Below are 14,693 nucleotides of genomic sequence, written 5' to 3'. Positions count from 1 at the left end.
TTAAACATGGTTTAATACACAATTGCTCTCATTTTTGTTTGAATCTGGTGTTTTCTCTGGAGTCTCTGTTTTCAGTGCTTTCTCCCTTATGTGTCCCTTTTCTGATCATGGCTTAATTACATTTTAAGTGCCTTCTGTGTTACTGTCTCCACTGCCTCAATTAGTTCACCTCCAACTGTGTGAATATTTTAATAACGAGGCACAAAGTATTTCTGGCAATACAGAGTGTGAGCTCTGCTTATCAGCCTATGGCAAGCTTTCCTTCAGGGCATGGCAGAGTTTACTGAGGCACTGTAGGTTAATGTGTTAGTGCCATTTGGGTTTGATTTATTTTCTTTGGGTTAGTCTCAGCTGCAGTGCAGGCTCTTAACTTTGACTCTTCCTGAGCATTGTTGATCGAGCACCTTTGCAGAGCCAAGAGTTAAGGAGAGCTCACAGGCTCACGGCTGTGGAACCCAAGGTATGCTGGCTATGAAGAGAGTCACCAGTGTGCAGCTTCTGTTCCACAAATAAAATGTCTGAAAGGCAGATGCTGGAAAACTTCAGAAGCAATTTTTTATGGGCAGTGTGAGAAATTTTTCCTGTAGCTTTCAATCTGTTAAGATACAAATTATATTTCATTTTCTGATTTTCTTTTCCAGGATTTATCTGTCAAAGTTGGTAACAACTTTGAGCTCTCTCATGTTAGGTGGTCAGCCTCCCAACCATCATTCTACGCATTATCAATGTATATGTATCCATTTATTTGATGATGGGGAGGATTTAGTTTTAGTTGTGGATAGTCAACAGTACCTGTGATTTGCATTAAAAAGAGAAGGTGCCTGCGCACTAATTGTCAACAGCAAAAATCGCATTTCAATATCAGTCAGTGCCTTGCCATTTCCCAGGTGTCAATTTGTATGGCTGTGTCTTTGTGAAAGATTAAAACATGATGTGGTTAAATCTCAGGCTGGAGGTTTCAAAGTGAGGGACTAGAATAGCTACTGAAATGAGTGCCATTTAGGAATGATTTTGTATTTTAAACAATTACACCTCTCATTAAGAAAGGGCAGGGAAACTAAAGAGGTCTAGAGCTGTAAAAATTGTAGCCAACTGCTCCTAATGATACCGGAGTCATTTCACCGTGTTGTGATTGTGTTCCCAAAGTTTATGTAAGTTTTGATGCCAGATCATAGCATCTCACGCTTGTTCAAACTTCATGGCAATATGGTCTGGAAGAGGTCTTTGAGTTGGTCATCTTTGGAATTTCCTGATGCTTAATTCCCTTTGGTGCAGCACTGGAGTGATGGTGGCACTTCCCTCTTTGGGAGCTCTATATCAAATCTCAAGATGGAAAATCTTGTAGATCCCACATTGTATGCTTGGGAGCTATCATGCTGACAAAAGTGTCTCAGATTTTCATCTTTCCTTGGTAATCATGATGTGCATTTTTGGATAGTATATGTTTTAAGAAGTACTTCTTTAACTTAATTAATAATGATGTGTGATAGTGATGCAAGATTACCCCAAAATTATTTTCTGGGGATACACAGCTGGAATGGCGCCACCACCTTCAGCTGAGTTTCTTTGATGCATTTTGATTATATAAACCCCAAAATTTTTATGTTGTGCAGTTGCAGATACAGAATGTAGTAGTCTTTATAACTTATATAATTGCCTTTAGAAATACAGTGTAGAAGAACAAATGTCTGGAAATATCAGAAAATCTAATAACGGTCTTGTAAGAAACTTAGTTAAACAGTTGAAAAAAGTTGTTGTGATTGTACGTGTAAAAATACAACATGCAAACCCAATGATTTTCCTTCAATTGTTCAAATATTAAAATGCAGCAGAGCTGACCTTTAAGTCTGAACTGTTATTGAAATTTCTCTGGTAAAACGAACACTTGAGGAAAGGAGGGAGCAAAAGTGGTCAGAATTATGTGAAGGCAGTTAAATCTCCCATCTCTTGATCAGATGGAACATTTGATGACAAACCCCTCAAGAGATTTGGGGGGAAGAGGGGCAGTTTGACTGGCAGGCCGTGTCCCCAGTCGGCTGATCAAATGGAACGGACGTGCCAAGTTGTCTTCCATGTGCTCTCACTGATGGCAGATTGACAGCAGGACCTAATTGGATGTGAGTGGAAGTGCTGAGGAACTTGTGCACATGCTTCTGCTTTCTTTCTTCTTCCAACATTAATCTGAAGGGTGAATTTCTTTGTCTGAATGTTACTTAGCAGTTCAATTTAAATTAAAGAATATACTGCTTTCATAGTATATGTTAATTTATTAAGTTCCTGCCCCTCATATGTAAATTTTTGCATAATCTGGAAAAAAAAAGAGGAAAAAGAAGTGCACATGCCTGCACCCCTAATTGAACATAGGTCAGAATCAAACTGTTCAGTTGCCCCAGGTTTTATTAGGGGGCATCTTGCAGTCTGACTTGAGTTTTTTTCTAGTGGAAAAGGTGATTACATACTAAAAAGCTGTTAATAAATTTGTGGGGAAAATGAAATATTTTAACAGTGAAAAATAGATTCATAGATTGGATATTCAAAGTCCTAGAACAAAGCTAGATTTCCAGTTTTTTTTTGAGGCATAACTCTGTGTCTCTTGAAAGCCTCACCTAAGAGATAGTTTTAAAATGCATCATAGTCTGGTAGTCTGGCCAGCTCTGTAGGATTCTGATCCTCCTGATAAAGAGCCCTGGGCATGCTGATCTAATTTGGCCCTTCTTTGAGTTGGGGATGTGCTGTTGACTGCCAAACCTGGTTCCAATTTCAGTTATTTAAAGAGAAAAAAATTATAAAATTAGGTTTAGTGTTCTGTGGGTTTTGGACATCCCACCAAGAATTCAATGGATGTAGATTCCACATTTGGGCTTCATTAGACAGTCCTTTCAGCTGGATGCTTGGGGGGGTATCAGATGTACCTTCAGGATGGGCAGCATTCGTGGGGTTGATCCCCAATATCTGAAGAGGTTGGCTGGCAGAATGTTTGTGTCTGCTTGCTGTGCCAGCACACCAGGCAACTCTGGGAACCTGCAGAATGGGATTTGTCAAGCTTGAATTGGACACGAAGGACAAGAGCCTCCTGCTGGACCATCTCCTTGTGCCCAGGGCAGGGTGTTGCTCCTGTGTTCCCTGTTTCCTTCTTGCTCCTTGTTTCTGGGACGGCAGCACAGCAGCAGTTACTGCTCCTTGTGCCCTGGTGCACAAGTGCTGTTCTCTGGCTCCTGTTCTCACTACACAAGGTGCTGCTGGGGGCTGGCACCCCTTCCTTTAAGGGATTTTGCCTCTTCGTGCTTAGACCTCTCGGTGATACCTTCTGCCTTGCAAATCCTTTTTCCTAATTTCCAGCATTTTTAACAGGTAGTTGGAATGTGAAGAAATGGGGCTTGGTCAGTGCAGTGTGGCTGAAGCCTTTTACTCTCTTGTGCTGAAATTACTCATTCACTGATCACTCACTGAAACTGGCTCAGGGCATCAAAACCAACTTCCTCTGCTCCAGCCTGGCTCCCTTTGCTGCCTGCCTTCCATTCATGTCACTTCAAAGGAAGATGGCTAGTAGTACCCTTGATACTCTCTTAAGCTACTTTAGAATGATATTAGAGCTTTGTAGTTTCTGGTGAAAAGGTGAGGAGCTGAGTTACTCTGATGATTCTTTTTGAGCACTGTCTGTGATCTGACTGCTTCAGGTCTGCTGAATGTCCCAGCAGTAAAGGAGACTTCTGGTAAATGGGTGTTGATAGCAGCTCTCTGAAAGTCTTTCCACCATCACAAAGTTCTGCACTTGCCTGATGGTTACTCTGAGACAGTCACAATGACCTCAAGCCTAAGTGCTACCCTAGCCCACTGGCTGCATAGAATTAACTTCTGGATTTACAGCCCTGAAAATTAAATCCGAGTTTAGACTTCTGGATTTTTGCATGTGTAGCCTTCTAAAACCAAGTCAGTGAAATTTATAAAGATACCTGCTTTGCACATCATTTATCTTAAAAAGATTTTGGTGCTCATTATCTAAAGGTACTGGTTTGACTGCAGTTTTAAAAACAAATAAATTTCAATAATTGAGAAATAAACAGTGTATTTAAAATGTATTCTATAAACCAGGATCAAAACTGTTGGTAGGAATTATTTCCATATCTTTGTCTCATTTTTTTTTGGAAGTGAATAGCTGTCATGCTTAGATGTCATGGACCATGGACATCTAAGACTGAGGTTTGAATTAAAGAGATTTTGTTTAAATTTAACTGCTGTCAGAAATTACTACCAGAAAAGCATGGCGGAGTTGAATTCAACTTTGTAGGGCTAGAGCCACAATCTGAGGGTAATTTCACTTTGAAGAATGTTGGTACTCTGTTTGCACTCTAATAATTTTGTCAGCCTTTCTTTGAAATGCATACAGAGTTGAAAACGAGACAGAATCCCAGCACAGCTTTGCCTGTTGAGAGCTGTGAATGCACAGGATGAGAGGTAGCAGAACCGTGCCCCACTGCTTCACACCCCCTGCTTCATCTGGGGGAAAACTATTGGTTCATATGAAACTCTTTCAAAGGGAAAGCTAGTTAATATGCTTTTAGTTAGTTTGATCCATAGTTCTATTGTCCTTTATTAAAGTTTTAGTTATGGCTAGGTTTAATTTTGAAAATTTAATCACAAGAAGAAAGGATTCATTATCTATTGCTTCCCTCAAACACAAATGTAAATGCCAAAACTTGTAATAGAAAAATTATTATTGAGCCAAGGAACCTTTACAATACTTGAAAGAAAATTGGAATGCTTTTCTCTTATGACAGAGTTTTTGGAAGCAGAAAATATTTTTTTCTTGAAAATTCTTAACTTCTTAATAGATTATTGCATATGGAGAATGAAATTATATGTGAATGTGTTGTAAGACAAGCTTTTCCAAACTCTATTTCAGCTGTAATACTAGAAGAATTCAATTTATCTGCACAAATGATATTGAGGTTCTTTCTCATCTGTGGTAAATTTTTTTTTATCCTCTTGTCTTTAGTAGGGTAGAGTTAGTGTGGTCATTATTTGAGAATAAGTTGGTTTCCTTTATATGAAATTTAGATTAAATGCTAATTCCTGGCATTTGCTATGGTTTTATAATTCTGAAATTCATTAAAGGAGAGATATTTATGAGTACCTGCAGTAGAAATTTCTGTTTAACAGAATCCTGTGAATGGAAGTAGGTACCTCATAGAGCTGTACTTGGAGTAGGAAAGGCTGTAGCCAGCAATAATTCAGATCTATTTGAACTTCAAGGATTAAATTTCTAACCAATATTGTACTGAAAGTGTTTCTTCCTAAATTAAAATGAGAGCTGCTGCATCCACACTGTAGCTCCAAAGATGCCTCCTCTGGCATCTTGTTAGTTGAGAAACTCTTGAAAAACAAAATCTCTAACATCAAGAATTTCAGGTGATCTCCAAAAGAATATTCTGCTTCTGGGGACAGAGAAGGTTCATCTGTGTCCCCATAGGATCAGAATTATTTCTGCGTAAAAATTCCGTATTTATGTTGATTTCAGTAGTAGTAAAAATAAAAATTAATATCTGAGAACTCCATGAGAGTATTTTAAGGGATTCAGTCCATTTCTGTGCTCTTATTTAAGCTTGAAGAATTAGTGTGAAGAAGAGACTAGAAAGATATTTGCCATGAGGCACAGGTTGGAACCTCATCCTCTGGTACCTCTAGGGAAGGACCTGGAGAATAAAGACTTTTTCTTCCTTATAAATTTCACAAGCCAAAGAGCTTTCTGAAAGTGCAGCCTCCTTTCCTAATCCCTTAGCTGCCTAACCTGCAAATTTCCCTCCTTAGTGTTGTAACAGGCTCTGATTCCTCTTTTATTCCTCCTTTAGTTGTTATGGCTGATATTTTTGAACTTTCTATCATCTCTGCTGGTAACTTGAGGTTAATGTAAGAAAGTAAGCTGCATAAATAATGGAATGCAAGGACAAGTTGAAATACAGCAAAAAAAATGTACAATACAATGCATTTGCTATCAAAGTAAAAAAAATTCAAATGGTATATTTTATATGGTTGTTATTTATGTGTAATATGTATATCAATTTTTATTTATTAAAGTATATGCAGCTGAGAAACAGTTCCAGGTTGTGGCAATAATGCAATTGCCGATAAACATGACATTTGTAAAACAAATTAATAGTCAGTGTAATGCATTTTTGAAAATTAATTTATTTTTGGCTTCTTCCTCAGTGGTTTTTGTACAGATGGTTACTGGAGCTTAATTTCATTGAATTATATTGTCCTAGGAAAGATGTGGTATGCTCTCAACATGGAAAGAAGTAAGATCTTTGACTAAATGAGAAGCATATACACAAAAGCATTCAAAAATATATGTAGCAGGTTGTGTTTCATGAATGCCTTTATGAAGCAGCTTAAGATCTCTGCACATTTAATTCTCAAGTCCAGCAACCAGCCAGTAAACCACAGTCCTCAGGTGAAAAATGAGAAATTTTAAGGGCCGTTGAACACATGAAATTTAGCAGAGTGTTCAATAGCCCTCAAAATTTCTCATTTAGGAGAATGCATATGTATTGCTTCCAAAAATGAAGGCAAACTTCACTTTCCCCATCTGATTTACATTTTTCCTCAGTGCTTCCCTCCCTCCCTCCCTTCCTTCCTTCCAGTGTCTCTGAGTCTCTTATACCACGAGTAGCTGGTCTGCCTTTCTGCTTGTTTTGCAGCACACATAATGCACCTGCAGATTAAAGCACTGGGCTAAGTTCAGTGTGGAAAAATACACACCAGGTTGTGGTGTAACACTAAAATCCTGAGCCATAAACAAAAGTGCATGTTTGGGATATTTTTCCCTTGCATTCCCAATGTACTCCCTCAGACACAAGCACAAACATGACACTGTTCAGGTTAATGTGTATTATTTGCCTTTCTGGAGTTCCTTTTCCCCAGACTCTGATATTTCCAGTGTTTTCAAAAACCCAGTCTGAAAGAGGACGCTAGGCCAAAACCAGTATCATGGATTTCAAATTCCAAGGCTGATATTTTCTCCTTGCCTTTCAGCTGCTTAGTCTCTTTTATAATTTTATATTTGCAGAAAGAATAATTTGTATTTTTTTCATCCAGAGAATTGATTTTGTGTGTGTTTGAGCAGGGAGCATTCTGAGTACGAACCACCTCATATCAAGAATCAAGAATAAAATTAATTTGTGAATCAGTGATGTTCAAAGACTTTTACAATCAATAAATTGCAATTGCTTAATTATATCATGGGGTACATAAAAGGCACCTAATTGCAAGATGTCAAACTATTCCAGTTTATAAATAAATTATATTTTTCTGTAAGCTCTTTCTCTAGTTGAACACATAGGTCAATTAAGTAATTTAAATTAATACTTATTATTCTGTTATTAATGCAAAATAATATTTTTCCATAAGGGAATGGGAGGACTAGAAAGGAAAGTTCTTCATGCCCATCACTATTTATACTCTAGTTTTATGTTTCTTCTAGCTTCTTTGTTTGGACCATTTTTTCTGTATTTTAAATATTTATTTATTGAAATAAATATTTATTTATACTCAGGGTTAGTTGGTAGAAATTAGCAGAATTCTTGGCAAATGGCAACAGTGAGGAGATTCCACAAGTCCTGCAAGTCCAAGTTTGCAGAATTACTAGGTTGGAGAGAAGGGCCTCAGTGGTCTTTCACTGGGGTAATTTTATTTTTTTTAACCTTTGCCAGAAAAAACTAAAAGAGTTGCAGAAAGAGTAGCTGGCACACAGTTACTCCTGACCATACAATGGAAGATGCACTGGGATAAGTGTTTTGTATCTGCATGAAAATCCTAGCTTAGTTTTTGAGCTGTACTGGTGGCTAAATTGATGCCACAGTAAATAAAGCCTTCGTGAATTGCCTGGCATTTTCAGTAACTTTGTTTGTGAGCAAAGCTGGAGCTCTGTTAGAACTGCCTGGTCAGCTGCCCACTTTTCATATCAGCCTTAAATAGCAGAGGCACCACTCTCCAACTTCTCTTTAACTGCTTATCTCTGAAGATTTTTTTTTTTTAATAGAAAATTGTATTTAGTATAGAAAGAAAGGCGTCTGTTGATTGCAATGCTGATTTTTTTAACAAGTCTTCTTTCCTTTTATTGCTCATCAGATATTTTATATTTCTTCATGCTTTACTTTTTTGAAAAAGCTAATTAGTATCAATGTGAGATAAAGTCCTTGTTTTTTAATGGTTGTGTTACAGCAGGCTCTGTGAGGGTCCACAGTTGAAAATCCTTTCATCATTTTCATAACTGCCACTTTTTTTTTCCTCTGTCCTCTGTTCATGCAAAACCTTGGATTTTGTATTAATGTTCTCTCATTTCTCTTGTGACTATGTCTTTGTGGTAATACCAAATCTATCATAAATCTACTTGAACTTTATCTCCTTGTGGAAATGTGTAGTATCTAAGGTAAAAAGGTTAGATATGCAGACTCAAAGCAGCTACTTCTGCCATTGTAAAAGCTTTTCAGAAAATTCTTCCTGTGGGAGTTAAAATCCTGCAAAGGCTTGTATACTTAAGAAATAGACTATTAAGGCAATAGATTGTGTTAAACTTGAGTTGAACATGAGTTAGAGTATAAAAAGAAAAAAAAAGGAATTAACATATAGACTGAAGGGTAAATTCTGTCCTTCTTAAAAATGTGTAATCTAATTAGCATTTTGTGGGATTTACTGGGATGAGTTTTCCCCGTGGCATATGCAAATGCAAACAGGGAGAAGATGGGCTCCAGGCTGCTAATGGCAGACATCTGCCTGGAGGGACAGCCATGTAAAAAAAAAAATTCCTGCATGCTTGTCCCCTGAGGACCTGGCATCAGCTGAGGTGATTCTTGAAGGTATAGGAAGATTTTTAATTATGGCAATATTCCTCAGATGGTGAAAATAAGCAAAGATCTCTTTTAAAGGGGAAGAAGGATCAGATGATGTTTCTTGAAATCACACCTGTTGTAAGGTAGACAAAGTTCGAATGCCGGATATTCCCTATGCAACTGCTTCCAACTGTTTTGGCTGTTCTCTCTTGGCCACCTCCATCAAACTTTGGGGCAGTCTCAGTGCAATTGAGAGACATGCAGGGACAGGGCTTGTGAAGGCACATCCCAGCTTCTCAAGGACGGGGCTGAGACCACATCCTCCTCCTGTGAACAAGAGGAAAAGACCAGAGTAAGTGCTGGAGCACTTGGGATCATCCCCACACCTGTCTTGCTGCTCCCAAGGGAGCAGGAGCAGTGGTGGCTGGTGCTGCTGGGATGCAGCAGCACCAGGCAAGACAGGGTGACCTTCCATGACTCCTGTAGGAAAGTGAGGCCATGGCCATGCTTTTCTGTTTGCTGCCTGCCTTCTTCCCTTGCCCTCCACAAATGAGGTTGCCATTCCGAGCTCAAAGCCAAAACCTTCAGGAATTTCTGGATGGCAAAGGAAAGATATATGGAGACAGATGAATTAAAATTTCTTCAGGTGGTTAAATTTATATCTTAGTATTTGGTTTGTAGGTTTTGGTTGATACCTTGAAGAAAATACTAGGGCTTTTTGTTATTTCAGAGAGAGTGATTAAAATCAGAATCATTCCTCTCACTAGCTGGTAAGTGGATTAGTTTGGCAAATTAAAGCTTTGGTTAGGATGACAGTAGAAAAGAGTATTTGTCCTTAGTCTTAAACAATGACTCTTGTCTCTAATGTTTCTTTTCTAGAAACTGAAATACTGTATGCATATTTGATATTGTATTTAGTCTCTCAAGATGGCATCCCAGGTCTGATGTTCAATTAGGAAGTGCAGTTCTGTAATCCTTATTTAATTAGAACTCCCTGTCATAGTCCCTGTGAGTTGCATTTGTAATTGGATTCTCACAAGTGAGAATATGCAGAGGCTACCTCAAAGGGGAGTTGCAATTTGCTGATGTGTGTTACTTACCTGTAGTTCTTCGAGAATGTTTCCTCTGCATATTCACATTATGGGTCCTGTCCACCTTCTGTTTGTCCTTGGATTTCTGCTGCCCAGCAGCTGCTGTGTTCAGTAAGAATAACTTGTAGCACTGTACAGCTCTCAAATCTCAGATGGCTTGGTGTCATGAGATGGCCCTTGTACAGTCCTAGTAGTCACTGCTCTTCTAGGCTTTCCTGTAGGCCACCAGCACTGGAGAACACAAACCCACTGGTGTGAATATGCAAGGACAGCACTCTCAAAGAGCAAGCCAATGGTAAGTACCCTTTCTTTGTCTTCCACCATAAACCAAATACTTTAAATGTTATTTTTTTAAGTTCTCTATTGGGAAATTTGCTACACTTCCCCTAGGATAAAAACATACTGAGATTAATTTGGAGCTGTTGCCTTCCTGGCAAAACGTGAGAAAGTGTCTGTGTTTGCAGACGCTAACTTCAGTTGTAAATTGATGTGCTGCTATCAGTGTGTGGGTGTGCACATGTTTGAGCTATAATGCATATTTCTATCAGACAAAAAGGCACAATTACAGTGCAGCACTATATATTTTACTATATATTCTTCTAGTTGTATTACCTTTAGAGTAGATTAGATAGCAGAGTGAGTCACTGACCAAAAACAGTCTTCTAATAGTGTGAACAATGTTAATTCTCAAAACAAATCCTCCAAAAGAAAACCAAAGTTATATTGCTTTTCACTGCTACATTTTTTTTCTGAACTTTTGTTTTTTCCAGACATGGAATTCTGTGAGACTCCCCATATCCTGTGCTCTGGCTATCAGACTGACCTCCATGGTGTAGCTGAGCACAGTTACCCTCTGGAGGTGGGCTCCGATGTGGACACTGAGACAGAAGGAGGAGCATCCCCGGACCACGCCCTGAGGATGTGGATGAGGGGCATCAAATCAGAGCACAGCTCCTGCTTGTCCAGCCGGGCAAACTCAGCACTGTCCCTCACTGACACTGACCATGAGAGGAAGTCTGATGGGGAGAATGGTAATAGAGAAATGCATCTCATGTAATCAATAGTAGAAGTAATTTATTCAAAGCTTTCTTTTCCCACTTCTCTTACATTCCTTTTATCTCTTTTATTTTCTTTCTCTTTTCCCCCTTCCTTCCTAGATCCCTATACTGTATGTAAGATGAAGGGGTTGTTTGCTGTGTGTATTGCATTTATAGTTTAGACAGAAAATAAGTGAAAAAAATGAAACAGTGATTTTGTTAAAACATAATTTCTCTAAAGACTAATAGCTTTCCCACATTCTTCATTTTTATATCATAAGATATTTATCATTTGAATTTGGTGGCCTATGAATTAGGTTCTAAAATATATCTATATATGTACATTTATATCCCATTTTGCATACAGTTGCTCCTGGGCATAGCTTTAAGGCTCTTCAGCCAGGTGACTTGAGAAAGACAACCTGCAGTCCTAAATTCTCTATTTACCTCTAATCTTATGCTACCCCTGAAGACATGTCTTCACCAGTAGGACAGACTGAACAGATGTTTGTCATGTCTCAGTTCTGTATCTCTCTGCATATAGAGAGTGGGCTTGTGAGTCACATTGGATTGTTTTTTGTGTGTCTGTGTTTTCTAAATATTCATTCTCATTCAGGATTTTTTACTCATTTGCTTTTCTTACAATTAAGTGTGTCACAGAAGGGAAAAATGTGTGTTTAATTTAGTAATGTGAGGAATTAGTATTTTTTTATCTCTTCATAAAAATTGATTAAAATTTACTCTGCTTCCTTACAAAGTATAGTAAGTAAACAAATTTATCATGCTTAAGATCAACAAGCTTAGCTGATATTTTAATTTCTGTGTTTAATAGCTGCATGTTATGGCAGGTCTAGATGTCATTAAATATTGACACTTGAATGTTGACAGCAACATATTTTAGTGCCTCTGTAGTCATAAGGTTAATACAACTGATTCAGTATAAATGGCATTTCTATACTTATATGTTTGAATTTATCAAACATGAAGCTCATAATTATATAATTTCACCTGGATGTCTGCCAGTACCAATGATAACATCCAATATAGGCTCAAAAACATTACATTATCTGGTTGAGGTTAAAAAAGAGATTTTAGTGTACAGCTTGTTTCTGTTTAAATGTTCCTTTGGGGATTAAGCGTTCTGGGCTACCACATTTTATTGTGTTGGTGGAATCAGGTAATTTTTAGATGCCACCCCATTTCCAGTGTGCAGTGGCTGCATGTCTTCCAGCTTCCTGCTTCTGTGGGATCCATCCTCTGTGAAGTGTTCGCTGCATAGAGAGGTTTTGTTTGGGCTTGAGGAGGAATTGTGTTTGTTTTCCTAGAGACACTGGGCTTTAGGTGGTGGCTGAAGGAGTTGAATCTGGTCTGCCTGGCGTTGGTTGGCCCATAACTGTGAAAATGATTGAAAGGGAATGATTCGTGGAATGAATGTGCATACTTGTGCCAGTTAGACTAAAAAAAGACACATTTCTCTTGTAAGGCACTGGGAAGCAGAAGTATTGAAAGCAAATAAATCTTTTAAGTGAGTTCTGTATTTCAGTCTGGAGTGCAGTGGTGCAGCTGGGTATTGATGATATTTTGCTTGGTAGTACATGTACCACTAAATAAGTAATCTTCTGTAGATGAAAATTACTGTCAGTAGTGCACCTGCATCGTCTTGCACAGATGTGGCAAGAACTATGTTAAGGGTTAAGTGTTGTTAAGGTAGGGACACATAACATTGTGCTTCCCCACCAAAGAATGCTTTGTTTGCTAAAGGTTTGTCTCTGAGAAGAATTTTAATCAATTTAAACTGGTGTAGATAATCTTTTTGCATGTGGCTTTAATATTTCCTTTCTTGTAAGCCTTTTTAAATCAGGGATTCATGTTTGAGGTGCTTGAGTACCAGTTTTAACTGGATAGCTGGGAGAGGAAAGTGAGGGCAAGAGCAAGTTGGAAGAGAGAGAAGCTGAGAGCACAGGTTCACTTGAACTCTTTAGATGTCTCCAGATAGGGCCAACTAAACAGGTATCAGTGCTTCCTGTGCTCTTGAGTCATAATAAATACAGTCTTGAAAGGTAAGGTCTGAATAAATTTGAACACTGCAGTTCAAGCTACATTTGTTTATATTATCTATTATTTCACAGGTAAGTTCATAGCCAAGATTTCTGATCCAGAGAGCAGTGTGTTTTTCATCTGGGCTGGCACTCAGCAACAAAGCACTCTTTGAATACAGAAGTTCATAAATCTCTACTTAAATTATGTCAGAGATGGCACATCTTCCTGTTTCTATGCAGTCCTATGTGCCAGGGGCTTTATCAGAGAGCCACGAGTGCTGCATTTATCCTTGTCAGTTTCTGCCATGGAAATGTATTTTTTTGTGCCTGCCAGTAACTCTTCTGGTGTGAAAATGGGAGAATGCATAAGATCTGCTGCTGGAAGTACATGAAATATTAGTTTCAATTATACTTCCTAACTTTTGTTAAAGTATTTAGGAATTCTGGATTTCAAGGGGTTGACCAAATGGTATGTGAATGCAGCTATTTGGAACTGGAGTAAAATTAATGAGAAAGGTATAGTTGTTGCATGATTTGAGAAAACATTGCAATTGTTGTCCATATTTTGAAAGGGTCAGTAGGGTTTTGGGTTTGAGGGTTTATTTTCTTCCTCTATGAACACAGTTTTTGCTGCAAATGCAGGACAGGTCTTTTTGTGGTAATACTGGGACAATTAATTGTGTGGACTCCAGTAGATGTGTTTTCAAGGCAGTTTTTTGCTTTACATTGATCTGGAGCTAATATACTTTATAAAATTTTCTTCTTTTTAGCTATTTCTTGACATTCTCCTATTCATTCTTAGCTCTAGCTTGAAGTTCCCTGGCACAGGATATATACTTCTCTGTTCATTGTGGGTAGCCCAATTTGAGAATTTATTTAAGGCTTGTTTTCCTTAGTAGACACACCAACTCTGTCATAATCACTGTTAAAACACACTCTGGTTGTTTTGGCAGCATTAAACAGATTGTATGAAACACCAACGTTCCCATTCATTGTTGTCAAGTTAATGGCAAATAATAATAGCCTATTAGGGCACAGACTGCCTTCAGCTTTGCCTGAGGCTAAGCAAAATATATATTGACTTCACAAAATGAATGACCAATTTCTTGGGGACCATTGCTTATCCCTGGTACAGTGTAAATAGCTCCATTTAAACACAGTGTTACTCTATGGTATATGGCTGTAAATTTCAGACAACAGCACCACAGAATAACCATATCAAAAATAGTTCCTTTATTCCATTGAAGACTGCACTTGCCCTCAGTTCTCTGGTACAGTGGTATCTGTCACTGCAGTGTGTCAGAACATCAAACTCAGCGCTTTCATCTGCCGGGTTACCGAGCTGGCAAATTTATTTTTTTGTTTGTTTGTTTTTCTGGAGTATGTGGTCAAGAAGAGGATGATACAAACCTGATCTACAGAAAGCATGATCTCCAGATATATCCCTAAAATTACATGGTTTGACACAGATCTGCCTCCCACACTAGGTAGTGTATTAAAAAGCAGCCCACAGTCCATTTTGTGTCCATATAACCTTCCTCATTGTTGTTCATTCAATTCTTATGTTTGCCTTTACAGGATGTCTATGCAGCTGTGACACAATGAATTTGACCTCAAGTGCATTTATGCCATGCCATAATCCATTTTTGAGCTGCATTTAGCACATCTGCACAGCCATCAACTCTTTTTACTTTTAGC

At 38.3% G+C, this 14,693-nt stretch overlaps 1 protein-coding gene across 1 annotated transcript in view; it reads left to right on the top strand.

The window, feature by feature from the left end:
- The window catches only part of TENM1 (teneurin transmembrane protein 1), a 781,733-nt gene that overhangs the window by 561,235 nt on the left and 205,805 nt on the right, over positions 1-14,693 (top strand). Inside the window, exon 5 of the mRNA XM_014306575.2 lies at positions 10,690-10,950. Within this exon, the coding sequence (XP_014162050.1) occupies positions 10,690-10,950 (261 nt within the window). The remainder of the gene's footprint in view (positions 1-10,689; positions 10,951-14,693) is intronic.

This window comes from Geospiza fortis, unplaced genomic scaffold, assembly GCF_000277835.1.
Source record: "Geospiza fortis unplaced genomic scaffold, GeoFor_1.0 scaffold157, whole genome shotgun sequence".
NCBI classification, from domain to species: Eukaryota; Metazoa; Chordata; class Aves; order Passeriformes; family Thraupidae; genus Geospiza; species Geospiza fortis.
This window is presented reverse-complemented; position numbering and strand designations above follow the sequence as displayed.